The sequence below is a fragment of the Brassica napus genome, chromosome C8 (genome assembly GCF_020379485.1).
Source record: "Brassica napus cultivar Da-Ae chromosome C8, Da-Ae, whole genome shotgun sequence".
In the NCBI taxonomy this organism is placed as follows: Eukaryota; Viridiplantae; Streptophyta; class Magnoliopsida; order Brassicales; family Brassicaceae; genus Brassica; species Brassica napus.
The window spans coordinates 22,106,408-22,131,417 of record NC_063451.1 but is presented as its reverse complement, the minus strand read 5'-3'; the positions used below and the strand labels follow the sequence as shown (position 1 = coordinate 22,131,417).

General features: G+C 36.5%; 2 protein-coding genes, 2 long non-coding RNA genes and 1 pseudogene across 6 annotated transcripts; 3 read left to right on the top strand and 2 right to left on the bottom strand.

The window, feature by feature from the left end:
* Positions 1 to 1,578: 1,578 nt before the first annotated feature.
* LOC125591539 (putative F-box/kelch-repeat protein At5g03000) lies at positions 1,579 to 3,280 on the bottom strand. Of its 2 annotated transcripts, none has more exons than XM_048765936.1 (2): positions 1,958 to 3,280; positions 1,579 to 1,891 (listed from the first exon to the last, which is right to left on the bottom strand). In XM_048765936.1, exon 1 carries the CDS (start codon positions 3,244 to 3,246, stop codon positions 2,005 to 2,007), a length of 1,242 nt encoding a protein of 413 aa, XP_048621893.1. In that variant the 5' UTR covers positions 3,247 to 3,280; the 3' UTR covers positions 1,579 to 1,891; positions 1,958 to 2,004. The 2 variants fall into 2 exon arrangements, with proteins under 2 accessions (XP_048621893.1, XP_048621894.1); XM_048765937.1 differs by having other exon boundaries at positions 1,579 to 1,883.
* Positions 3,281 to 8,058: 4,778 nt separating this feature from the next.
* Positions 8,059 to 9,041, top strand: LOC111211243 (uncharacterized mitochondrial protein AtMg00810-like). The gene is made up of 2 exons (XM_022712233.1): positions 8,059 to 8,835; positions 8,988 to 9,041. Exons 1-2 carry the CDS (start codon positions 8,059 to 8,061, stop codon positions 9,039 to 9,041), a joined length of 831 nt encoding a protein of 276 aa, XP_022567954.1.
* Positions 9,042 to 11,364: 2,323 nt separating this feature from the next.
* On the bottom strand, positions 11,365 to 12,479 carry LOC106438845. The gene is made up of 2 exons (XR_007327599.1): positions 12,277 to 12,479; positions 11,365 to 12,179 (listed from the first exon to the last, which is right to left on the bottom strand). It is a non-coding gene; the product is annotated as an uncharacterized LOC106438845 (long non-coding RNA).
* LOC106427360 lies at positions 12,318 to 19,931 on the top strand. Of its 2 annotated transcripts, XR_007327601.1 has the most exons (6): positions 12,318 to 12,456; positions 12,616 to 12,730; positions 19,102 to 19,271; positions 19,357 to 19,525; positions 19,617 to 19,762; positions 19,847 to 19,931. It is a non-coding gene; the product is annotated as an uncharacterized LOC106427360 (long non-coding RNA). The 2 variants fall into 2 exon arrangements; XR_007327600.1 differs by lacking the exon at positions 12,318 to 12,456 and having other exon boundaries at positions 12,511 to 12,730.
* A 79-nt stretch (positions 19,932 to 20,010) lies between these two features.
* On the top strand, positions 20,011 to 21,103 carry LOC125591903 (annotated as a pseudogene).
* Positions 21,104 to 25,010: the final 3,907 nt, after the last annotated feature.

Below are 25,010 nucleotides of genomic sequence, written 5' to 3'. Positions count from 1 at the left end.
ATTTGGAAGAGCGAACCAGACCGGTTATTAAGAAGGCCAATGAGTTTATTGTTTTTATATTTTAACATATAAAAACACTTTTTGTTATGCAACTAATTAAACACTAACGTTAATTTGGAAATTTGATTACTCCTTTAAAAGTGCGGGATATTTACATTGCAAAAATTTAATCAAAAACAAATCGATCTATATTAAGAAATAAATAGTAATAAATATTTTGATGATAAAATTATATTAAACTTTTTTTTATAATATTATAAGATGTCAATCTATTGTTAAAATGTATTGAAAATAAGTAAAAATTATAATAAGAAGTAAAGTATTTTTAGTAAATTTTTCGTTATTTTCACATTTTGTAGTAATTAGTTTATTATTGAAATTTATTTGTCTTATAATAAAAGTAAATTATAAAAAAAATTAATCAATCTATATACATTCCGCCATTCCGCAAATTTAAAAAATTTCTGCAGCTTAATTAAATTTTTTGCAGCTTAAGTATTTTTCGACAATTTCACGATTAAGCGATGTTTACTAATTGAAACCTAGATTTTGATCCGCGATTTGAAACTGCGCAATATTTTACATTGTAAAAATTTAATAAAAAACATATCAAATATAAATTATGGATGCTGGAATAAGTCTCTACTTAAACCCATACTATTTATGAGTCATATCATTTAAAACCCGAATCTGTTAGACCAATTTAGATTTAAGATCTAATAAGATTTTCCAATTTAGATGTGAATCGGTGAATGTGTGTTATTTTAGGCTTTTACACCGTCATGAAGAGAGCATTTGATAGAGGCAAAACGATCTTGCTGAGCTTCTTAGGCAAAATGTGAATGAAACTAGTAATGTATCTATCAGTAGTAACAAACTATCAATCAATATACAGTAGAACCTCTATAAATTAATAATATTAGGACTTTAAAATTTTATTAATTTATAGAGATATTAATTTATGAAAGTTTCCTTATTTAGATTTCTTATTTTAAGATATATTTATTCAAAGATAAAAAAAAATATTTGATTTTAGTGTATAGATATTAATTATTATTTTTTGAAATTTTACATTTATATTAATTTTATTTTATTATTTGGTGTATATAATATATATTGTATAGAATTTAAATATGGTTTAAAATATTATATTACTAAATCTCATCAAAAATATATTAAGTGTTAAAAAAATATAAAAATAATTTCATTGTGAATATAAAACAAACAATATAATGATAGGATCTTACTTATATAAAATATATATACATATAAATTATTAATTTATAATTTTAATGGGACCATATCTTTACATAGAATTCTCTAAAAAATTATTATCTTATTATTTTATAGATTTATGTCAAATTTTGAACCGACTCAAGTAGAGACTAGAGAAATTTATTAATTTATAGAGATTATTAATTTATCGAGTATTAATTTATAGATGTTCTACTGTAATATAACAAACTTTTGGCTAATCTCAGATACATATACAGGCTAGGCCATCATGACTAATATTTGGAGCAAGACTCATTTGCACTGTTTTGGCTTGCACTCACGAATAGCTGCGACCCCACCAAATGAGCTTCATAATTTTTCTTTCTTACACTTATTAGCATTATTGTTTCTTTTTGATACAGGTTTTACAAAATTATCATGGAAAATACTTGTTGATTTGTTTAGTTGCAGAGATCATCTCTGTACTAACTAAAATTTTGACTCTCTTTGTCTTCTGCACAAAACACAACACAGCGACCAAATGGTATTATTTCTCTTCTCTTCACTCAGATATCTCTACCTCAGGGGACTTGTCTTGTTGCTTCTCAAGTGATATCAAGATCATCAACTTTGAGGGCACGATCTTTGATGGGGGAGGAGTATTAACACTAAACACCTTGTATGACAAAACTATGAGTTGTATAATGTATATCTTTGTATAATGTATATCTAGTCCACTTACATTGTTGTTGGCTTGGAAATTTTCAAAGTAGAGTTGAGAGGGAGATTTCAAAGATTGAAGGATAGAGAATATAAAATTTTACAGTGACGAGGCCGATGTAGAGGATAATCGATCGTTGTGACGGCTTCGGACCACTCAACAGTTCCCCAAATCTCGCCAGTTTCTTTGCGCCTTTGTAAAGAGATCTCTGCACACCAAATCTCCCATTTCCTATTAGCAGGAGAGTCCCAGAAGAGTAACATGTTGGGACCAGAGTTGCTCAGTTTGTGACCGGGAAATATACCGTCAAGGTGTAGGGATGGCAAACCCCAACCATAATTGACCACTTTGGAGGCACAAAGGGTGCCCCTTAGATCCTCCAAGCCCATAACTTGTCTCCACTTCATCCCAACCGCGGACTCCTCCAAATCACTTGCCTCACACCACAATATCCACCCACCGGTTACACAAGAGTAGATGACATTGTCGATCACATGCCAACCCTTTCTAAGTTCGTTGGTATCCGAGTTCCCTGTTTTCCATATGCCTTGACTCGGAATGTAAAGCAGTCCATCACCTTTGTCATTCAAACCGAAAATCTTCTTTGTCTTCTCCTCCTCTATCAGTGCGATTTCGTGCATTAAGGCCGAAGAGGAGTTCAGATCATCTGGCGGAGGAGGCAAGGCATCCCAAGTCTGCGTCTTTGGATCAAAAACCTCCACTGCCCAATTTGGTTTCTTGCAACCTCCAAAAACGTATATCTTCCCGTCCACCACGCCAGCTGCAGCAGAAGCTCGAGCGAACCCCATGGAGGGGAGATTGGTCCACGTATGAGATCGGCAATCCAGGAAAAAGACCCTGGATGATCGCTTCCTGCCAATCATCCCACCAATCACATAGATACCCCAACCATGGGCCACCACGGAAGATGCTTCAGGAGGCTGATACAAGTGTGGCCGGATCTGAAGCAGCCGACTAGGATGATTTACGGGGGCTTTTGGGTAGAAGCCGAACCAGCGTGCGAACGGGTCTGAAGGGATGCTTAAACATAAATAGATGCAGTGTTCGGTGCAACCCATTAGGGATCGGGCTTGGTATAACTCCGGGGAAAGCATTAGAGAGCGGTGCAGCTTGGAGACCAGGTATAATGATCCGTGGTCCAATCTTGAGACAAAGGCCAAGCAATTCATTACGATTTCATCTGGCAACACAGATAACTTACATGCCTGCTGCGGACAGTAGTTCCTCTGTTTCTTCCTACAATTCCTCTTCATCGTGCTTTGTTTTGCTTTCCCATAAACTGACATCATGTTTGTTTGTTTTTTCCAAGAGAAAGCACTTGCTCCAACTTGTTTATAAAGGGTACTCTGAATACTAATTCTATCCGAACAAGGAACAAAACTATAATATTTACTTTTTTTTTTATGTTTGTTTCCTTTTTCTTTCTCAATAAGATTTACCCTATCAATAATTGAGATTTTTTTAACTTTTTCTTTTATCTAACTTACGACCACCAGATCCGTTTTTGTTGTTTAATACCGTACTCCTTTTTTTCGTTTTTTTCTAATAAAGTTTTTCACTTGCGACATTGTGCTCCCCGCATTAAAAGAGTTCAGAAAATCGAAGAAGCTATAAGACTTTACCTTTTTACAACAACTATCATGTTCGTTTCTTAGTCGCCCCGTCAGATGGCTGCGTCAAAAAAATACTCTGTGACAGAGACAAAAATAACAAAGTCGGAGACGCAGAAAATCCAAAGTAGTGGCTAATACATTGTCAGAAACGCAGAATCTTCGACGCTGCTTTATTCTACGTCTGTTATACTGGCTAGTAGTTGCCGCAGTGACTAGAAATCAGTGAATCGTGCTTCACAAGTGATGTGTGTTTCTGTCATTAATGACTTAATTTTTTGACGCAACCGCCGGAGTCAGCGTCGAAAAAACGAACAAGGCTTATTTGGAAGAGCGAACCAGACCGGTTATTAAGAAGGCCAATGAGTTTATTGTTTTTATATGTTAACATATAAAAACAATTTTTGTTATGCAACTAATTAAATACTCACGTTAATTTGAAAATTTGATTACTCCTTTAAAAATGCGGGATATTTACATTGCTAAAATTTAATTAAAAACAAATCCATCTATATTAAGAAATAAATAGTAATAAATATTTTGATGATAAAATTATATTAAACTTTTTTTTATAATATTATAAGATGTCAATCTATTGTTAAAATGTATTGAAAATAAGTAAAATAATTATAATAAGAAGTAAAGTATTTTTAGTAAATTTTTCGTTATTTTCACATTTTGTAGTAATTAGTTTATTATTGAAATTTATTTGTCTTATAATAAAAGTAAATTATAAAAAAAATTAATCAATCTATATACATTCCGCCATTCCGCAAATTTAAAAAATTTCTGCAGCTTAATTAAATTTTTTGCAGCTTAAGTATTTTTCGACGATTCCACGATTAAGCGATGTTTACTAATTGAAACCTAGATTTTGATCCGCGATTTGAAACTGCGCAATATTTTACATTATAAAAATTTAATAAAAAACATATCAAATATAAATTATGGATGATGGAATAAGTCTCTATTTAAACCCATACTATTTATGAGTCATATCATTTAAAACCTGAATCTGTTAGACCAATTTAGATTTAAGATCTAATAAGATTTTCCAATTTAGATGTGAATCGGTGAATGTGTGTTATTTTAGGCTTTTACACCGTCATGAAGAGAGCATTTGATAGAGGCAAAACGATCTTGCTGAGCTTCTTAGGCAAAATGTGAATGAAACGAGTAATGTATCTATCAGTAGTAACAAACTATCAATCAATATACAGTAGAACCTCTATAAATTAATAATATTAGGACTTTAAAATTTTATTAATTTATAGAGATATTAATTTATGAAAGTTTCCTTATTTAGATTTCTTATTTTAAGATATATTTATTCAAAGATAAAAAAATATATTTGATTTTAGTGTATAGATATTAGTTATTATTTTTTGAAATTTTACATTTATATTAATTTTATTTTATTATTTGGTGTATATAATATATATTGTATAGAATTTAAATATGGTTTAAAATATTATATTACTAAATCTCATCAAAAATATATTAAGTGTTAAAAATATATAAAAATAATTTCATTGTGAATATAAAACAAACAATATAATGATAGGATCTTACTTATATATAATATATATACATATAAATTATTAATTTATAATTTTAATGAGACCATATCTTTACATATAATTCTCTAAAAATTATTATCTTATTATTTTATAGATTTATGTCAAATTTTGAACCTACTCAAGTAGAGACTAGAGAAATTTATTAATTTATAGAGATTATTAATTTATCGAGTATTAATTTATAGATGTTCTACTGTAATATAACAAACTTTTGGCTAATCTTAGAATTGTTTTTTTTTTCGTTGACCATGCCTAGATTTATAATTCCTTGATCCCAAAACAGAACATGAAATTCCCTTTCCAATTTAGAAAAAAATTGAGGTTCCTAATCAGTTTTAGTTCGGGAATAGAGAGGATAAAACAATACAAGTACTGTATGATATCTTTAATATGCTTTTTGTTCTTCTCAACATCTAAACAAGAGCACTAATGTACTTTTGAAACTTGGAATCCCTTGGTTTTCAGATACATATACAGGCTAGGCCATCATAACTTGGTCATAATATTTGGAGCAAGACTCATTTGCACTGTTTTGGCTTTTGCACTCACGATACCTGCGACCCCACCACATGAGCTTCATGATTTTTCTTTCTTACACTGCAAAGTTATTAGCATTCTGTTTCTGTTTCTTTTTTTGAAACAAAATTATCATGTAAAATACTTGTTGATTTATTTAGTTGCAGAGATCATCTCTGTACTAACTAAAATTTTGCCTCTCTTTGTCTTCTGCACAAAACACAACACAGTGACCAAACAGTATTCTTTCTCTTCACTTTAATCAGATATCTCCACCTCAGGGGACTTGTCTTGTTGGTTCTCATGTACCAGAGGAGTATTTCCAGTGCTGAGTACTAACATGAACTTGTTAAGTAAAGAAGGGGGATATGTTGCAGTATAAACAGTTGGCTCGGAAACAAATGGCATGGAAACATAGGATCTATATACATCACTGTGAAAATTAAACTTTTTTGGCAGTAGACCACAGAGAAGTACATGGTAAAAGAAGACATTAATACCACGAGTATGAAGCAACTAGTGATATTAAATAATAAGATGTGGAGCAAAAGAAATAGTTGGTGAAATAAAACTCACTAGCTTCTTTACAAAGACAGATGTAACTGAGCAAGACATGGAAAGTGGAATGGTACGTACCTTGTTTCATGCCACTCAAAACCATCATCAAATGTCCATAATCATAAATGATTACTCTCACACGCTGAGTTTTAGTTTAACAACACTATGTAACATGGAAAGAGAGGAAGAAACAGGGTGGTCCAAATCATCTGTAACGTTATCATATTTGCTAGCTATGATATTTTCTTCAATATCATCGATTCTTTTACACATTATTACAGTACCAAGCAACATTGTACGAAGCAACATTGTACGAAGATAATGTAGACAACGAATTGCAACACAGAACAATGTTTTTCCAAAGATTTGTCAAAGCTAATATATACCACTATTGATATTACACTGATTGAAAAACAGAAAAGAGGATATGAATGGCAACGGGATTGTTGGAGATGATGATCGTTTAGAAAGTGAACCTGAAAGGTATAAGAATAGATGAACAAGTACACAAATGTTGTGCTTCAGGAACAACAACATAGTTTTCTAACCCATTACAAGTGTAGAGTGTTTTATTTGTAAATAGGAGGAGACAGTACATAATAGGAGACTTTTTTTTTAAATAGAGTTGAGAGAGAGATTTCAAAGATTGAAGGATTGAGAATATAAAATTTTACAGTGATAAGGATGCTGATCTAGAGGACGATCGATCCTTGTGACGGCTTCGGACCACTCAACAGTCCCGCAAATCTCGCCAGTTCCCTTGCGCCTTTGTAAAGAGATCTCTGCACACCTAATCTCCCATTTCCAGTCAGCAAGACAGTCCCAGAAGAGTATCCAGCTGGCTTCAAAGGGTATAAAGTACTGGATCTTGATACAAATACAACTTCTGTATCACGTCATGTCGTTTTTCATGAAGATATCTTCCCATCTGTGATCAAAGATTCAGATCTTCAGCATGACCTTTATCCGGAGACTGATGATGTGACCAAGACTCACACAGATTCTACTGATGTTCCTGTAGCTGTGAGTGGTGATACTCCTACAGTTGTGAACAAAGATACTGTGGTTGATAATCAAGTTCCTATAATTTCAGAATCTAGTTCTAGAAGACCTTTGAAGCAACCCGCATATCTGGAAGATTACTACTGCAACATGACTGCTACAGACATACCATATCCTCTTGCCGCTCACTTATCATATGAGAAGCTCACCAAGGGATATCGTGATTATGTCTGTGCAGTTACAAAGCATGTTGAACCGACATCCTTCAATCAAGCAAAGAAATTTGATGAATGGATTAAAGCAATGAATGAGGAGTTAATTGCTTTAGAGAAAATTGATACTTGGTCTGTCTGTTCTTTACCACCAGGGAAACATGCTATAGGTTGCCGATGGGTCTACAAGGTGCAACTGAATGCTGATGGCACCTTAGAACGCTATAAGGCTCGTCTGGTTGCTAAAGGCTATACACAGCAGGAGGGGGGATTGATTTTGTTGATACTTTTTCTCCTGTTGCTAAGATGAATACCGTTAAGACATTGATCGCTGTTTCAGCTGCTAAAAAGTGGAGTCTTACTCAACTTGACATCTCCAATACTTTCCTCAATGGAGATCTCGATGAAGAGATATATATATGTCTCTACCACCGGGTTACACTCCGCGAGAAGGGACAGTTCTGCCACCAAATCCTGTCTGTAGATTGAACAAGTCTCTATATGGTCTCAAGCAAGCTTCTCGTCAATGGTTTCTAAAGTTTAGTTCTACCTTGACATCACTGGAATTTCAAACCTCACATTCAGATCATACCTTGTTCATTCGAAATATCAATGGTATCTATATGGCAGTTCTAGTCTATGTAGACGACATTGTTATTGCCAGTAACAATGATGAAGCTGTGGATCAGCTGAAGAATGCTTTGAAACAGAGTTTCAAACTGCGTGATCTTGGTCCTCTTCGGTATTTCCTTGGTCTTGAAATTGCTCGAGCAAGCCATGGAATATCAATTTGTCAAAGGAAGTATATCTTGGAGCTTCTAGATGAAACAGGGCCACTTGCTTGTAAACCATCTACAATACCTATGGATCCAAGTATCAAACTCCGAGCGGATAGTAAAGAACCACTACTTTCTGATCCTGGCTTATACAGAAGATTGGTGGGTAAGATGATGTACTTGACAATAACACGTCCTGATATTACCTTTGCTGTCAACAAGTTATGTCAGTTCTCATCTGCTCCCACCGCTACTCATCTCAAAGCTGCGTATAAGGTTCTTCACTATCTGAAAGGTATTGTTGGCAAAGGATTGTTCTATTCAGCTACTTCTGATTTAGTCTTGAAGGTTTTCACAGATGCAGACTGGGGTTCTTCTGCTGATACTCGACGCTCTACCTCTGGATATTGTATGTTTCTTGGATCATCTTTGATCTCGTGGAAGTCCAAGAAACAAAATACAGTATCTCACTCATCGGCTGAATCAGAATATCGTGCTATGGAGTTTGCAGTACGAGAAACAGTATGGGTGGTTAATATTCTCAAAGAGTTCACGGCGCCACAACATCAACCTGTGGCTTTCTTTTGTGATTCAACCGCAGCAATTCACATTGCCAACAACGCGGTATTTCATGAACGAACTAAGTGTTTGGAGATTGACTGTCATATTGTTCGAGAGAATTTTTTAAAGGGTTTGATCAAGACACTACACGTTCGGTCAGATAATCAACTCGCGGATGTGTTCACTAAGCCTTTATATCCTGCTCTTTTTCATAGCTTGTTAAGCAAGATGTCATTCTCTTCGATATACATGCCATCTTGAGGTATTAGAGTTAACCAGGATTGTATAGTTGGTTTAGCATTAAACCGTGTATTTAAACCGGTTCTTTGTAATATATAAACAGAGTAACAAACTCTGTAACTGAATAACAGAATCAATTTTTCATCTTCGTCGATTCTTCTATCAGTAGTAAAGCGTACCTTTTTATAGTCAGAGTTCCACCGCCTTTCAAGGTAGATCTTGGTGATAGATTTTAAGAAACTTTAAGAGGATGGATTTTTAACTGGTGACTCTTTAGATTATTTGGAAGACGATGAAACAACGCTATTAAAACTCAAGTTGTTCCTCGATCTGGAACAGAATAGATGAAAACGGCCCCTAATATCAAAACGCCGCGCTTACACGTAAAGATACTCGAGATGGGTTGGGTCAAGTGTGCAGAAATAATGGGCCAAATAGAAAACGAAGCCCAATGTGTACGTAAACTAAATTAAATGAAACGATACGGATTGATATACATGGCAGGTGTCACGCTCTGGATAACTTATTTGATGATGTTGCTGAATGAGAAGAAAAGAATTGTCTACTTTATATAATAAGATATAACAAAAATTTAATGTTTACTGATTGAAAAAAAACACTTGTTTTTGTATAACAAGTGTTTCTAACAATCTAAAATCATTAAAAAAAAAATCTGAAATACATTGATTTGGAATAAATATAACATGGAATGATGGAACTTCGTTATGGATCAGAATGTAATGTAAATGACTATATGTGAGGATACGCTAGATAATCCATAAGCACATGGCCTAACACCATCAAATGACTTTGCAAATGATATAACAAATGTACTCCCTCTGTTTTTTAATGTTGCATATTCTAGATTTTTCACACATTTTAATAAAACACATTAAATTTGCATATTTTTTGTGTTTATCTTTGTTTCATAATTTTAAACCAATAACAATTCAGTAAATGCAATTAAGTTTTTTGAAATTTGCAATTAGTTAATAAAACATGTCTTGAAAATGTAAAAAATTGATCTTTTTAAAACAAATTTTTTTCCTAGAATATGTAATATTAAGGAACAGAGGGAGTATATCTTAATCACATGACCTCTCATCAATCATCGGTCATATATATTATGTTTCTGTGAAAATAGGTGAGTAACTTGAATGTAAGGTTGACATATAAAAAACTTCAGTATAAGATAATGCTAAAAACATACTGAACATGTTAAGGAGCCCAAGAAAATTGCATGACATTGACATGCAATCAAAAATCTACGAACACACAAATACTAGGTTAGATAAAAAGGTTTTGTTTGGTGGTAAAGGAACCTCGGCTGAGGTGTCCGCCACCCGAGTTCGAGCCCCGGCCACGAGGGGTATTTACATGGGCTGCCTCTCGCCCTCCAGACCACTTCGCGTAACCAGGGGCCCTTAAGTGGACGCTTAAAAATCCTGTAATGGCTTGAGCTTAGGCCCGGTGGGCTAGTCGATCACGCAAAGTGATCGGATACTGGATTATCAAAAAAATAAAAAGGTTTTGTTTGTTCAAAAAAAAAAAAAAAGGTTTTGCTAAAACGCTAGCAGCTTATGATTGTTTCGATGAGGTAGAAAGCATATTGACTTTAGGAAAAAATCTTTTAAAAAAAAATGTGTATATAGAACCACCTTGCTATTTTCTAATCTTCGTATTAATTTGTTATTGGATATCTTCTGTTCATTGTTCTCTTGCGAAAAGTAAAGTTGGGATATTTTTTAAGGTGCTGATTTGATACCCTGATGGTCTAGCTAGAGATATCTTGTCACAGTGACCTGCTCTCGAGGAAGAGTGACCACTCTCCTGTCTAAGAATGTGTAATTTAGAATTAAAAAAAGAAGTTAAATTAAAGAATCTACTGTTATTGATCCAATAGCCTGTTACGTAGTATATTGACCAAATAGTCTTTTTCCTATGTATACACCCGTAATCATATTAATAAGAATCACGCATGATGAGTTGTTTGAGATCTCCCTAGTATTCGTTTGATATATAAAGTGACAAAATTATTTGAACAATTGGTTACAACAAAACGGTGGTATATTGTAAGTTAGCACAAAGATTCTCACTGACAATAGATTCTTGAAACGATGGTATTCAAATTTAGCACAAAGATTAATTGTCACTAGTGGGACTACAAAAATATTATTTGAGCACTAAGGAAAATGTTTACAACGAAACAACAAAGGTCTATCTATACAAAGGAATATGGATCTCTATCAGTCTTGAATAAAGTACTAATTCAACTCAGAGTGAATAAATTGGTTAGTCTGTCAATAAGAGTTATTTATGATTTGAAATTGTTATTGGGTGAAGTTAGGAAAAGAACACAAACGGTGAATAGTTAGCTGTTAATACTTTTTTTAGTTGGGACCTCAAAAGATAAGACTTCTAGTCTACAGTGAACACATTTCACTGATAAGAAAAGGCAAAAATCAAGTCTTGTCTTTGCTTTTTTTTTTAGGTTAGATTATTTAACAGAGAAGTCTATGCCTATGCATGAACAGTTGGGTTGATGAGACAAAAGAAAATAAACTCTCTCTTCTATTTTTTACTACTAAGTATCTTCCGATTCACGGGTCAAAGACATCACATCTTCCAGCCTCCTCTTCTTGGCCAAAAAGGTAGCAGGTTCCTCTTCTCGTTCTCCTTCAACATCCCTAGCACGAACTTTAAGCTTCTTCTGAGCCAAAGTACTCATCGACAGTCTTCATCTTCTTGATCAACTCTTTGGACATGGCAACACTTATTTCGCAGTGTTTCAGAGCATCAAGACGTCAACAAACAAGCACACACAAACAAACATGGATAAAACAAGAGTAAAAAGAGCATACAGCTTAGCCTGGTTTGGAGAGAAGGAGGTATGCTCAAGCATCTGCAGAGCTTCTTTAAAATTCTTAAGAGCCAAGACAAATAAGCTGTCACCAAGCCAAGTTATGACTCTCTCAACTTATTTCTTTTGGTGAAAAGAGCTTTCTTCTCCCAAGAAGAACAATCTTCCTTGCAGATTTGAGCATCTCACATGCTAAATCAACAAGAACAGATCGTTCACGTTCGCCAATCTCTCCTTTAGACGCCTCAAGCAAACGCTTCCCATTTTTGAGATATATCGCTAAACTCTCAGCAGAGTCTTCACCACACTAAAAAACCACATCAATCAAGTAAATCACTCCTAGAAACTTAGATCTATGAAACCAGAAAAAATCTCAAATGTCAAAACCCTAAATCTGAAGCTACCTTAGTTCCAGAGCTTGACGAATATCCTCCTCTTGACCTATATGCCAGTACCCGAGTTGAGCCCAGCCGGAAGCTCTATCAATCAGTTGTTCGATGAGAGCTTCGACGGTGTCTACCATTTTTGATTTGACGGAAGAAACGAAGAAGTCTGAGAGACGACGACGAGGCGAGAATAAAAAGGTTAGTTTGTGCTTTTAAGCTTAAAAACAAAAAAACAAAAAAAGATTAAGCTTCTTCTTAACTTTTTGTTTAATCTTGGTAATTAACTAACCAACTAACTAACTGACTGACTCTGCTTTGGATTTTATTTATGACTTACCGGTTTGGGAAATGGCTTAGCTAAACCAGATCATTATAGCACCGGTTATCGGCGATTCATTATATTCTTCTTCTTCAACTGCGGGTTCTGTAATTGGATCAGAGAGCTTTTGTTGGATTCCAATCACAACGAGAAGTAAGTTTCCTTCTTCCTCTTCAGCTTCTTAGATTCGATTCATATACCGATTGTTGCTAAATAATAGAGGCGCCGATGTAAAAATTTACAACTTTTGCCTATGTGGTGGATACAATCGGTAGTGCCTTTAAAAGTCAGCTTCGGTTTGGTTTCGACTATGAGGGAAGCTGTAGCATTATGATCAATTCGGGTCTTGAATTGGATTGTTACAGAGTTAGTGTGCAGTTTTAGAAAACGAGGCAGATTGGTTGGACTGGATGTTACTAATGATTTTTTTGCTTCTTCATCAAAGATTAGTTTCTTTTCATTGCCTAATGTTTTTGTTTGTATAAAACCTTTCCTGCCTTTGTTATTGGTGTTCAATATCCATCCGTATCTTACATTTATGTGGTGTTGATGTGTTCACCTTTACTTATTCCTTCTCTTCTCTGCTTTGTTTAGGATTTTGCAAAGAAAATTTTAAGAGGGTGGTGACTGGGATTGGAAGAACAGGCTATAAGGCTTGTACTGCATGTCCACCAGAATTTTTTTTTTTTTTTTGAATAAATGTTAAATTTTATTTAGAAAAACTGTATTACATCAAGAGTGTTACTCTGTTTTGCTTACAACTCTATGAAAACACCAAATAACTGTCTATATAAATCATGAGTTTGGTTGTGCACCAAACCATGTTATCAGACCATCTTCATAATAGTCTCCCCTACCCTTTAGTGATAAAAGCTTCAACCTCATATACTTGTCCACAAGCTTTGTCAAGCAATCAATATTTCTCGGCTTCTCCCCATGTCTGCGTGTGTTTCTCTCCCACCAGATTGTGTAAACTGTGGCCTGCATTACATATCGGAGTATGAAGGTCTTTTTAGGTGTTACCCATGACTTCGAGACTATAGATATTAGCTCACTCCAGTCCACAGTAAACGCATCTCTCATCAGACCCTCCACAAGCTTCCTCTAAATCATCCCAGAGTATCGACAACCAAAGAAAAGATGAGCACAAGACTCTGGCATATCATTACAAAGCACACATGTTGTGTTAATGGAGCTATTCCACTGCTGCATTCTGTCTGTTGTCTGCAATCTCCCTTTGATAGCTACCCACATAGTGAAAGCATACTTCGGAGTTGATTGAGAAAACTAGACTCCCTTATGCCATGTGCATACCGGCCTCACATTGCGAATCTGGTTCCAGGTTTTGCTTGTCAAAAAGTTGGTTTTGAATTTTCCTTCTGCATGCTTCCATAATACAATGTCCTCATAACTGTCATTTTCAAGCCTGCTTATCACTTCTTCTATCTGATTTAGAATATCCACTCTGTGATTTCTTCTCCTTCTACTCCTCTTTCTGCTTCTTTTAACCTCAGCAACAAAATAGTGATCAGGAACTCCTAAGTCAAGCGGACCTCGTTCTCCAAGTAGATCTTTTAGGGTATCAAATCTTGACCAGCTATCATACCAAAAAGATGTACTCTCTCCATTTCTCACTTCCTTCTTTATATACTGTTTTGCAAGACCTCTTAGTTTCAGTAACTTCCTCCAGACCCATGATCCCGAACTAGTATTTTCTTTAATAGACCCGAATGAACCTTTCCGAACCAGATAGCATTTAACCCAACGAACCCACAACGACGTCTCTGCCATTAACCTCCATATGAGTTTCAGCCCATACACTTTATTTAGTTCCTTCAAAGGTCTAAGCCCCAATCCACCTTCTTCTTTTGGGTAACAGATGTCTTGCCAACTAACCTTCGCTTTTGTTGTTTTAAGATCAAGACCAGACCAAAGATAAGCCGAGCAGAGCCTTTCAATCTCTTTTAGACAACTACTAGGAAGCCTGAAAGCTGCCATCCAGAAGTTAGCTAAGCTTGTGATGACAAAATTTATAAGTTGCAAGCGTCCCGCATGCGAAAGAAGTCTCCCTCTCCATGAGCTCATTTTCTTTCGTACTTTCTCTACTAGTGGCAGATAGTCATTCACTGTCATGCGCTTAGTAAGGAGAGGTAACCCCAAGTATCTAACCGGTAAGCTACTCGTTGAGAAAGGAAAAGATGCAAGAATATCTTCTTTTATACTGTCACTTATGCCTGCAGTATATAGAGTGGACTTTTCCAAACTTATCCTTAGACCAGAACAGCTTTCAAATTCCTTGAATATCCTGAGCACTCCTTCGATAGACCTTTTCGTACCATCAGTGAAAACCAACAGATCGTCTGCGAAACATAGATGGGAGAGTAGAATGTTTTTGCATCTAGGATGGTAACCAATCTGCTTCCTTTCCACGGCTTTGTCAAGCATACCAGAGAGAACGTTGATGCAAATCACAAACAGGTAGGGAGATAAAGCACACCCTTGCCTCAATCCTCTCTTGCTCTGAAAGAAACCCGCAAGCTCTCCATTCACTTGTACTGAAAACGAGGCCGTGCACACACATAACTTGATCCAATGTATGAATTCATCAGGCATGTTCAAAGCTCTTAATGTATTCAACAGAAACGGCCAGTGAACTGAGTCAAAAGCTTTTGCAATATCTATCTTCATGGCACAGCGAGGTGAGACATCTTCTTTATGATAATCTTTGACTATCTCTGTTGCCAATAATAAATTCTCCACCAGAAGCCTGTCCTTCACGAATGCAGATTGATTATACGAGATACACTGGGGTAATGTACCTTTCAATCTGTTGGCAATGATTTTTGATATCACTTTGTACAGCACGTTGCAGCACGAGATCGGTCTATAATCCTTCATTTCTTGTGCTCTGTCTTTCTTAGGTATAAGCGCCAGAATGGTAGAATTTAAACCTTTTGGGAGGAAGCCTTTGCTGAAGAAAGATTGTACAGCAGTTGTGAAGTCTTTTCCTATCACACTCCATGATGATTTAAAGAATTCACTTGTAAACCCATCCGGACCTGGAGATTTGTTACTAGGCATTTTCAATACAACTTCTCTCACCTCCTCCTCTGAAACCACTCTTATAAGTCTTCCTCTTTCTTCTTCACTGCATCTAAAAGGAACGAAACTCTGAATCTCTTCAACTGTTTTTCCTCCAATATCCAGTGGCTCATAGGTAAGAAAATCATTGAAGAATCTTTCAGCTTCCTTCTTTATACCCTCCTGTTTAGTTACTGTACTTCCATCAGGACATTTGATTTCTCTGATTGCATTTCTTGTTTCTCGAACCTTTACTGCAGTGTGGAAAGCCTTGTTATTTTTATCACCAACTTGCAACCAATGTATTTTTGATCTCTGTTTTAACACCTTCTCCTCAATATCTGAAACCCGTTGCCATCTCACTACAGCTTCATACTCTGCTTGAACATTTCCATAGAAGGAGCTTCCATCAATCTTTCTTGTTTCTCACATAAATCACTAAAAGCTTCTTTCACTTTCTGAGTAAGATCCCCCAGTTTATTCTTACTTAAAGATCGCAGATGAGGTTTCAACCCTTTAAGGTACTTTGAAAATTTAAAGAGCGCTGAGGTTGATTGAAACAAAGGTTGAGTATCTCTCCAGTAGTTCGCAATGATCTCCTTGAACTCTGCTGTTTCTGCAACCACATTTGTAAACTTAAACGGCTTTCTTTTCCTAGTAACCTCCACATCCAAATGAAATCTTCCCCTTAAATGATCAGATACTCCTCCAGCCTCAAAAACTCCATAAGCCTGTGTACGCTTATTCAACCAAGTTTCATTCACTAAAATGCGATCCAACTTCTTACTAATAGTCCCTTCATCTCTCTTATTACACCATGTGAACTTTGGACCCTGAAAACCCATATCCAAAAGTCTGCAATGCTGAATCACACTCTCAAAATCCCTCATACCCGAAGTCATCAACCCCGAATCCTGATAACTTGAGTGCTCTTCCCCATCAAGTACCTCATTAAAATCTCCCATAATAATCCATTCTCTATTTCGAAACATTTGTGAATCGTGATGATCTTTGATATCTCTCCATAATTCTTTCCTTTTCTCCATAATGTTCTCTGCGTAGACAAATGAACAAAATAATTCCTCCTCTTTCCCCTCTAGCAAAACCGACATTGTTATGATCTGATCTGACTTGAAAACCGGGGTTATTCTAACTTGTGGACTCCAGACCACCCAAATTCTCCCCTTTCTGTTGTACTCATAGTTATTTACAGCTGACCAACCTTGAAATACCGATGAGATCATTTGTGTTGATTTCCTCTCTTTTACTCTTGTTTCCAACAATGCTCCAAATTGTAACCCTTTGTCTTGAATCCACTTATTTACCACTCGATGCTTTGATTGCTTGTTAAACCCCCGAACGTTCCAGAAAAAACATGTCATTGAGATGAGTTTTTACTGCGTTTCCCCATATTTCCAAACGATTCTGGAACTTGAACCGCTCGATGCAACGTTTTTGATCTTCTAGGTAGAGAAGGTCTGATCTTAGAAGCACTTGCCAAATCAGGCCAGTTCTCCTGAGTAATCTGAATCCCCGCAATACCCTGATTCTGATTTTCTTCAAATTTATTCTCTTCCTTCTGCATCTCACAGTCATTTTCCTTTCGCTCTGCATCAATATCTTCTTTCTCTTTCTCCTTATTTTCTTCTATTACCCTTTCTGTATCAACACCTTCCTCCATTATCTCTTCCACTACACTCAGAATCTCCTCAGTCTCCACTACATTTATCACATCCCCTTTCTCATCTACCTCCAGTAAGTTTGGAAACCTTGAAGGCGTCAAGATCTTCACCTGACCAAACTTTAAAGTTGAGCTTCTACAAGCCTTCTTTGGAGTTACATCCTGCCAGTTCTCCTCTATTTCCCCTTCTTCAACTTCCATCTCTTTAATTGTCTCAAGATCAGAACTCTTCTTTGTTGATCCAATATTCTCTTCCATCTCCTTTTCCTTCGACTTACTATCTTCTTTCTCTTTTTCCATATCTCCAACTCTCTTCTCAGTATCCTCATGTATGATCTGCGTAACTGATTTCTCTGATCCGTCCTTCTTATTCATAACACAGACTTTTTCTACATGTCCCCATTTTCCACACGTACTACATCTCAGCGGCAACCAAGGATAGATGAACTCAACCAAATGTGATTTCCCCTTCTTCGTAAAGTTTATTTTATCCGGCAACTCCTTGGATAGATCAACATTAACAAAAATCTTTGCTAGTTTGAAGTTCGAGCAAGACGCTGTCTCTGGGTGAAGCCTAACCGGAAAGCCAGCTGCACTCACGATGAAACTCAGCCCCCGCCATGAATACATGTTCATCGGCACATTTTTAAGATACACCCACATCGGTATTGACTTGATTTCAGGTTTCTCCTTCAAGTCATCCAGAGTCCACTTCATCACCACCAAAGGTACATTTCCTATGTTCCACATGCCTCTCTGAACGATTCGAGCTCTCATCACTGGGTTCAGAACTTTGGACTTCATAGTTGTGTCATCCCCTACTTGAACATCAATCTGCTGCTTCATTTCTCCTTGATTCCAAATCCTGTTTACAATCGCATGAACTCTAGCCACATGTGGAGCAGTATCGAGAAATTTACCAATCAAGTAGTCGTCCCAAAGGAGATCTGCTTGTTCGATAACCTCATCTGGAATCTCTACAGCTTTCCCACCCTCCAAGTCTTCTATCTTCAAATCGTATTTCTTCAGAACTTTCTTCTCTTGCGCTATCTCTGCCCAAGATACTCCCTCATTCTCCGATCTCTTCGCAACGTTCTCCGATCCTTGTTTCTTTTCCCCCAAATCCATAATCTCCTTTTGAATCTTCTCAGTACCCGATCTCTCCAATAGGTTCGCTATTCCCGTTATCTCATTCCGCGGCTTCCAATTTCCCATAGACCCCGACAGAGACCTAGAAAAACCCGGCGGGATCGCCGTATCCATTCCGTAAGTTCCACCAGAAATTTTAACGAGGCTGCCAGCTTATTTCTGGATTCTATCTTTCCTTACGAGACCTTCATTTTTTTTACACTGTGCTGACCATCATCATAACTCTGGATAGAGTTTCTCTCAAGCAAAATGTACTTATCGATGTCTCACTCCTCTATTTTGAATTTAGTTATAGATAACATTCTGTCTTTGGACTTAGTACCATAGTGATGTGAACCTTGTTTTTTTTTTTTATTTGTTGAAGTTTTTCTTTGAGGATGTGAAGTAAAATGCTAAATTGCTCAACTAATTTGGGAAGATACCCTTCCTTTCTGAGTTCTTGAACTCCCTGTACGTGTGCCAGTAGTACAAGGCATTTTTTTTTCTCAGCATTTAGTGAGTACAATACAAGGACCAGATTAGCTTGCTTTACTGTCTTATTTGTGTATGCTTTTTGCTTGCTTTTATCTCTGTGTGATAATTAATAGCTCCATTGTTGGTGTATTTTTCTCAGCTGGAATGGCAGAGCAGATAAAGTTTGACCGTTGCTTGTACCCACATTTCCGGTTCTACATGAGGGAAGTGAGAACGGTGGTTTACTCTCAGTTTGTTGGAATCTTACAAGAGCGTGACGGTTGATGCCATGGCAAAGGCCTTTGGTGTTTCAGTGGACTTCATTGATCAGTAAACAACACTAACATACGCTCAGTAACTTTTAATTTACGAGCTCTTTTTTCTATAACTGACATGAAATAATATTTTTATCCAGGGAGCTGTCATGCTTCACTGCAAGATAGTCAAAGTTGCAGGTGTTTTGGAGACAAAGAATGCATTTTACCAGGCAACAATCAAGCAAGGGGATTTCTAGCTAAACAGGATCCAGAAGCTGTCTCAAGTCATCATCACTTTAGTTAGTTGCAGATATTAATCTTTGCAAGGTGAAAACGTCTATCTTTCCATTTTGGGTATAGAGTACTTCCGTGCAGGCTTTTGAACCAAGATTAACCTCTAAATGCTTTGATATGACAGGCATAAAAGTGTTGGATGGTTTGGAACAAAAGGCTAAGGCTAGTGGTGCTTCTCACAGAGGAGTTTGTCAATGATTACATATTCCCTTGTCTTAGAGCTGGTGCCATATATGAACGAAAAACCTTGCTTGTCTTAGAGATTATGTTGTGAGGAACCCAAATATTTCTACTATCTGATTACATCTTTTGAATGTTCTGTTATTATCACTAATACAATTTCTAAATGATTAGGGAGGCAATGGTAGATGTAGTAGCAGAGGTTGGAGCTGATGCCGTTTCACATGGGTGGTACTGGCTAAGGAAATGATGACCAGGCAAGTACTTGGATTGTCTTGCTATTTCTAAAGTGTCACGTCGGGAAAAACACACTTATCGATTCTTGCATCACTTATTGAATGAGTGACCAGGTTCGGTTAGAGCTCATCTTCTTCTCGTTGAATCCCTGAACTTAAAGTTGTGGCACCATGGAGAGAATGGGAAATCCTAGGCAGGGAAGACGCTGTTGAGTATGCCAAGAAGCATGACGTTCCTGTCTATTTACAGCAGGGACAGGAAACCTCTGGCACCTTAGTCATGAGGTAATATAGAATTCATATATATTCCCTTCTTGGATGCAAATGATCCAGTTATTCTCATGCTCCAGTTTCTATTTTCTTTTGTTGAAAGGGTGATATATTGGAAGATCTAGCAAACGAGCGGAAGAAACATATGTATATGATGAGTGTAGATCCCGAAGATGCTCCTGATCAGCCTGAGTAAGCTTTCTTTCTCTAAAGTTTTGTTTGGTATGTTGACAAGTCCTTGTGTGAGTATAGTGGAAAGAGCATAATGGACTGTATGTAGTTTGTTAACAGCTCAGCTAACTGTAATTGAGTTGTGTTACCTAAAGAGCTCACAGCTTTGAAAAAGAGTATAGGCAGCAGTTCAGGATTTGTCTAGGAGCTCTTGTTAATCAAGTCTCTCCATGATGTAAAGTTCTCTTCTACTTAAACAGATATATTGAGATCGGGACAGAATGTGGACTCCTCGTGGCACTCAACGGGAAAGGCTCTCTTTCTCTCTCCTGCTGGCTGCTACCCTCCTCTCTGAGCTAAACACAATAGTACGAATCAACATGGTGGAGAATCGTTTGTTTGGGATGAAATCAGGAGGTGTATATGAGACCCCAGGAGGCACCATCCTCTTTGGAGCTGTACAAGAACTAGAGTCCCTCACTCTAGACAGAGAGAGCATTCAGTTGAAAGACTCATTAGCACTGAAACACCAGGAGGCACCATCCTCGTTACAATTTTCTCATCGGCCTTGCAGCTCCAAGTCAATCTGCAGCTAGTTACAAGATACAGAGAGAATATATATATATGTTAAAACTATCTTTGATGGGAGCACAACACTAAAAACACTTTGTGTGACAACCATGAGAAATTGAATAATGTGCCACCAAATTATTATTATTATTTTATTAATTTATATAATTACTGTTTACTTGTATTCTCTGATGTTCGAGTCTAATGAAACTACTATTGAATCTTTAATAGGTTATCTCCTCTTTCCGTCTCCTTTTTGTTTTTATTGTAATATAGTTTCGATCTTAGGATCGATGTTTTCTTCCGAATAGCGGATAATAAATTTTGCATAGGTGATTTTGTTTTTGGTTTTCAAACCAAATTAGGATATGTTGTTCAAGTTTATTTTCCGGTTTGGTTTGAAATTTAATAAAATCCCGATCATGTTTTGATCGGTTTTATCTTTTACCTTCGACTCCGTTTTAATTCTAATCCCGTTGATTTCTAAGCAGAAACCTTTTTCACGGTTCACTTCAATCACTTTCACAGAGAATCAGTCTTTACCAAAAAAAAATAGCCTTTAATTGGCGTAAGGGTGAAGCATCTTTTCTTGAAGGATGATTGAATTTGATGGATTCCTGAAGTCGATTATGAGATAGATTCAGAAGAGTCGGCGTTACTTTGACCGTCCGGCAAAGGGTCTTCTCTCGATCGAACTTTTGTTTTCTCCGGCGTAAATTACGGTGGATAAAAGGCCTCTCTGGTTTAAGCAATCAAGGTTAAGGTGGGAGGTATATCAAGGGTACAAGGTTGAGTGGAGTCAAGATCGTGGTAGAGCCAAGCTTGTGGTGGATTATCGGAAAAGCATCTCCGTTTGGTTTGCGTCTTCGTCGGAGGTGAGAAGAAGCTTGGTGTCCCCTCCCTTTACTCAGATGAATGCCACGTAGCAAGCCTTTTCTACATGACTGACACGTTTGTATTCGGAACTCATATTTTTGATAAAATTTCGGTTATGTAGTTGGGCCAGGATTAATTTTGTAACTTAGCCTTTGTACTTGCTTAGCCCACGAGGCTTATAAAATTGAAGTTGACAAAAAAAAAAAATCTTTAATCACTAAATAAAAAGTTTTCGAATTGACATTAATGTTTATTTAGTTGCATAGACAAGTATTTTTCAATTGGGGTCAAACAGAGTTTATTAGAGGATGGAATCAGAAGCTTGGTCATTGTCGTACTGAGATTATTAAATTAACTGGAAAAGAAGGAACCAAACAAACTCGGCTGCCCGTATAGTTAAGATCCGTGGTCAGTTGAATCAATCTATGAGAGATAATATTGTGTTAACTGAATATATTCATGAGCTCCGTGGCAGTCTTAATCAAGCTTATAGAGATGAAGAGGAGTATTAGAAACTGAAGAGCAGAAATAGGTGACTGAATCTTGTGGACAGAAACACTCCATTTTATCATGGATTGACTAAAATGAAGAAAAGTAAGAACAAAATCTCAAAAATGAGAGATAAATATGGAGTGATTCATTATCAAGAGGAAACAATAGCTCACGTGGCTGAAGACTATTTTAAGGAAATGTTCTCATCATCTCCTACAATATCTCTTGATGAGTGCTTGCCTAATATTCAACCTAAGGTGACGATGGACATGAATGAGAGACTCATTGCTTTGGTTACAGATACATAGATCAAAGAAGCTCTGAATTTGGTTGGTGCAGATCAAGCCCCTGGCCCTGATGGGTTTACTGCAGCATTCTATCATCAATTTTGGGAGTCTATTGGACCGGACGTGTGTCAGATGGTAAAGAGATTTTTTGAAAATGGTGTGATGGATAATGGAATTAATCATACTAATATATGTCTCATTCCCAAGTTTCCTGAAGCTGCAAGTATGTGTGATTATTGTCCTATAAGTTTGTGCTCAGTTGCGTATAAAGTGATCTCGAAAGTCTTGGGTTTGAGAATTCAACGTTGCTTGGAAGTAATTATCTCAGAATCACAAGCTGCTTTTGTTCCAGGAAGACAAATTTCTGATAATATACTAGTGGCTCATGAGCTAATAAATGCTTTGAAATCAAAGAAGGACTGCTCTGAGAAATATATGGCACTAAAACAGATATTAGCAAAGCTTATGATAGGGTAGAGTGGAGTTTTCTTGAAGCTATTATGTCTAAGTTGGGTTTCCATAAGATCTGTATCTCTTGGATAATGTCTTGTGTCAAGTATGTTACCTATTCGATATTGATTAATGGAACACCATTTGGGGAGATCAAACCATCAAGAGGTATAACAAGGAGATACATTGTCTTCGTATCCTTTTCTCATTTGTGCAGAAGCTCTTAGTCAGATGATCGATAAAGCACAAAGAGAAAATAAGTTTCAAGGAATGCAATTAGCAAGACGGTGTCCATCAGTATCTCACTTATTATTTGCGGATGACTCCCTATTTTTCTACAAAGCTAATGAGGAGAATGCATCATGTATGGCTGATGTTCTTGTTAAATATGAAAAGGCCTCTGGTCAGAAGGTCAATTTGGAGAAGTTTTCGATAATCTTTGGTGCGAAAATAGATAAACAAAGGAGAACTCAAATTCAGAATATTTTAAATATTCATGTCAATGGTGGAGGGGAAAAATATTTAGGACTTCCTGAACAATTTGGTAAAAGTAAAGTCAAGGATTTTGAAGGAATTGTTCAGAACATCAAAGATATTACCTCACAGTGGCATAATCAGTTCTTATCTCAGGCTGGCAAGGAGGTATTAATCAAGTATGTTCTTCAAGCCAAACCGGTTTACCCAATGAGTTGTTTCTTGATTCCAAAAACCACTTGTGATGAGATAAATGCAATTCTTTCTTAATTCTGGTGGGGAAAAGAAGATGAAAGAAGAAAGATTTCCTTGGTATCTTGGAAAAGATTATGTCTACCAAAGAAAGAGGGTGGAATGGGTTTTCGAGATTTATATAGCTTTAATAAAGCGTTACTTGCTAAACAAGCTTGGCGGATATGGCAAAACCTTAACTCTCTTTTAAGTAGAATATACAAAGGAAGAACTAATTCGATGACTTTCTTACAGTCTTTGTATGTTAAGCATGCCTCTTATGGCTATAAGTCTATTCAAGTAGGTAAAGAACTACTTCAACAGGGACTTCGTGTAAGGATAGGTGATGGAAAAAATACAAATGTGTGGCTGGATCGGTGGTTACTGATGATCCCACCTCGTAAGGTGATTCAGGTGTCATACAATCAAAACATGAGAGTAGAGGAGTTCATTGATAAGGATACTTATTCTTGGAATGTGCCGATGTTAGAACGACATCTTCAGCCGGGAGATATAGAGCAAGTGTTAAAGATCAAGCTGTCTAGATTCGCTAATGAGGATAGATTGGTCTGGCCTTTCACGAAGGATATGAGATATACAGTCAAGTCGGGTTATTGGACAGTAACTCATTTCTATCAAGAGGGAGAAGCCATTGTCAGACCTGAAGGCTCTTTGATTATTAAACGAAATATTTGGAAACTCAATATTTTACCGAAGATCAAACATTTCTTATGGAGGGTTGTCTCTGGAGCTCTTCCTACCTATATAAAGTTGTGTACTCGGGGAATAAATATTGATCCAACTTGCCAAAGTTGCTGTCAAAATGATGAGACAATCAATCATATTTTGTTTATGTGTCCTCATGCAATGGCGATGTGGAGATGCTCAAGTATTTTACCATCTCATGTTTTAACACTTAATTTGGAAGATAATCTACAAGGCTTATTTGGATTCATGGAATCCTTACCTGAGAATGAAAGTAAAAGACAATTGGTGTTTTGGATTCTTTGGTTATCATGGAAGTCAAGAAACGAATTCATTTTTGAGAAGAGGAACCTCCATCCTATAGAAAATCTTCGGCGAGCTATTGATGCAAATACTGAATGGTACAGGAATGTTGTTCTTCATAATTCTGGGTCAAGACAACAGGTTGTAAAATCTTCAAAATGGGAACCTCCTCCGAAAGGCTGGATTAAGTGTAACTTTGATTATAGCTCTGGAGATACAATGGATGGTGGTGGATGGATTTTAAGAGATGATTCAGGAAAATTCTTGGGTACG

Excerpts from the sequence above, each read along its gene's own strand:
- LOC125591539 (XM_048765936.1), bottom strand. The coding sequence starts at position 3,246 with ATGATGTCAGTTTATGGGAAAGCAAAACAAAGCACGATGAAGAGGAAT.
- LOC111211243 (XM_022712233.1), top strand. The coding sequence starts at position 8,059 with ATGGCAGTTCTAGTCTATGTAGACGACATTGTTATTGCCAGTAACAAT. Across the intron at positions 8,836-8,987 it reads TTCACATTGCCAACAACGCG|CTTGTTAAGCAAGATGTCAT; the intron begins GTATTTCATGAA and ends TCTTTTTCATAG.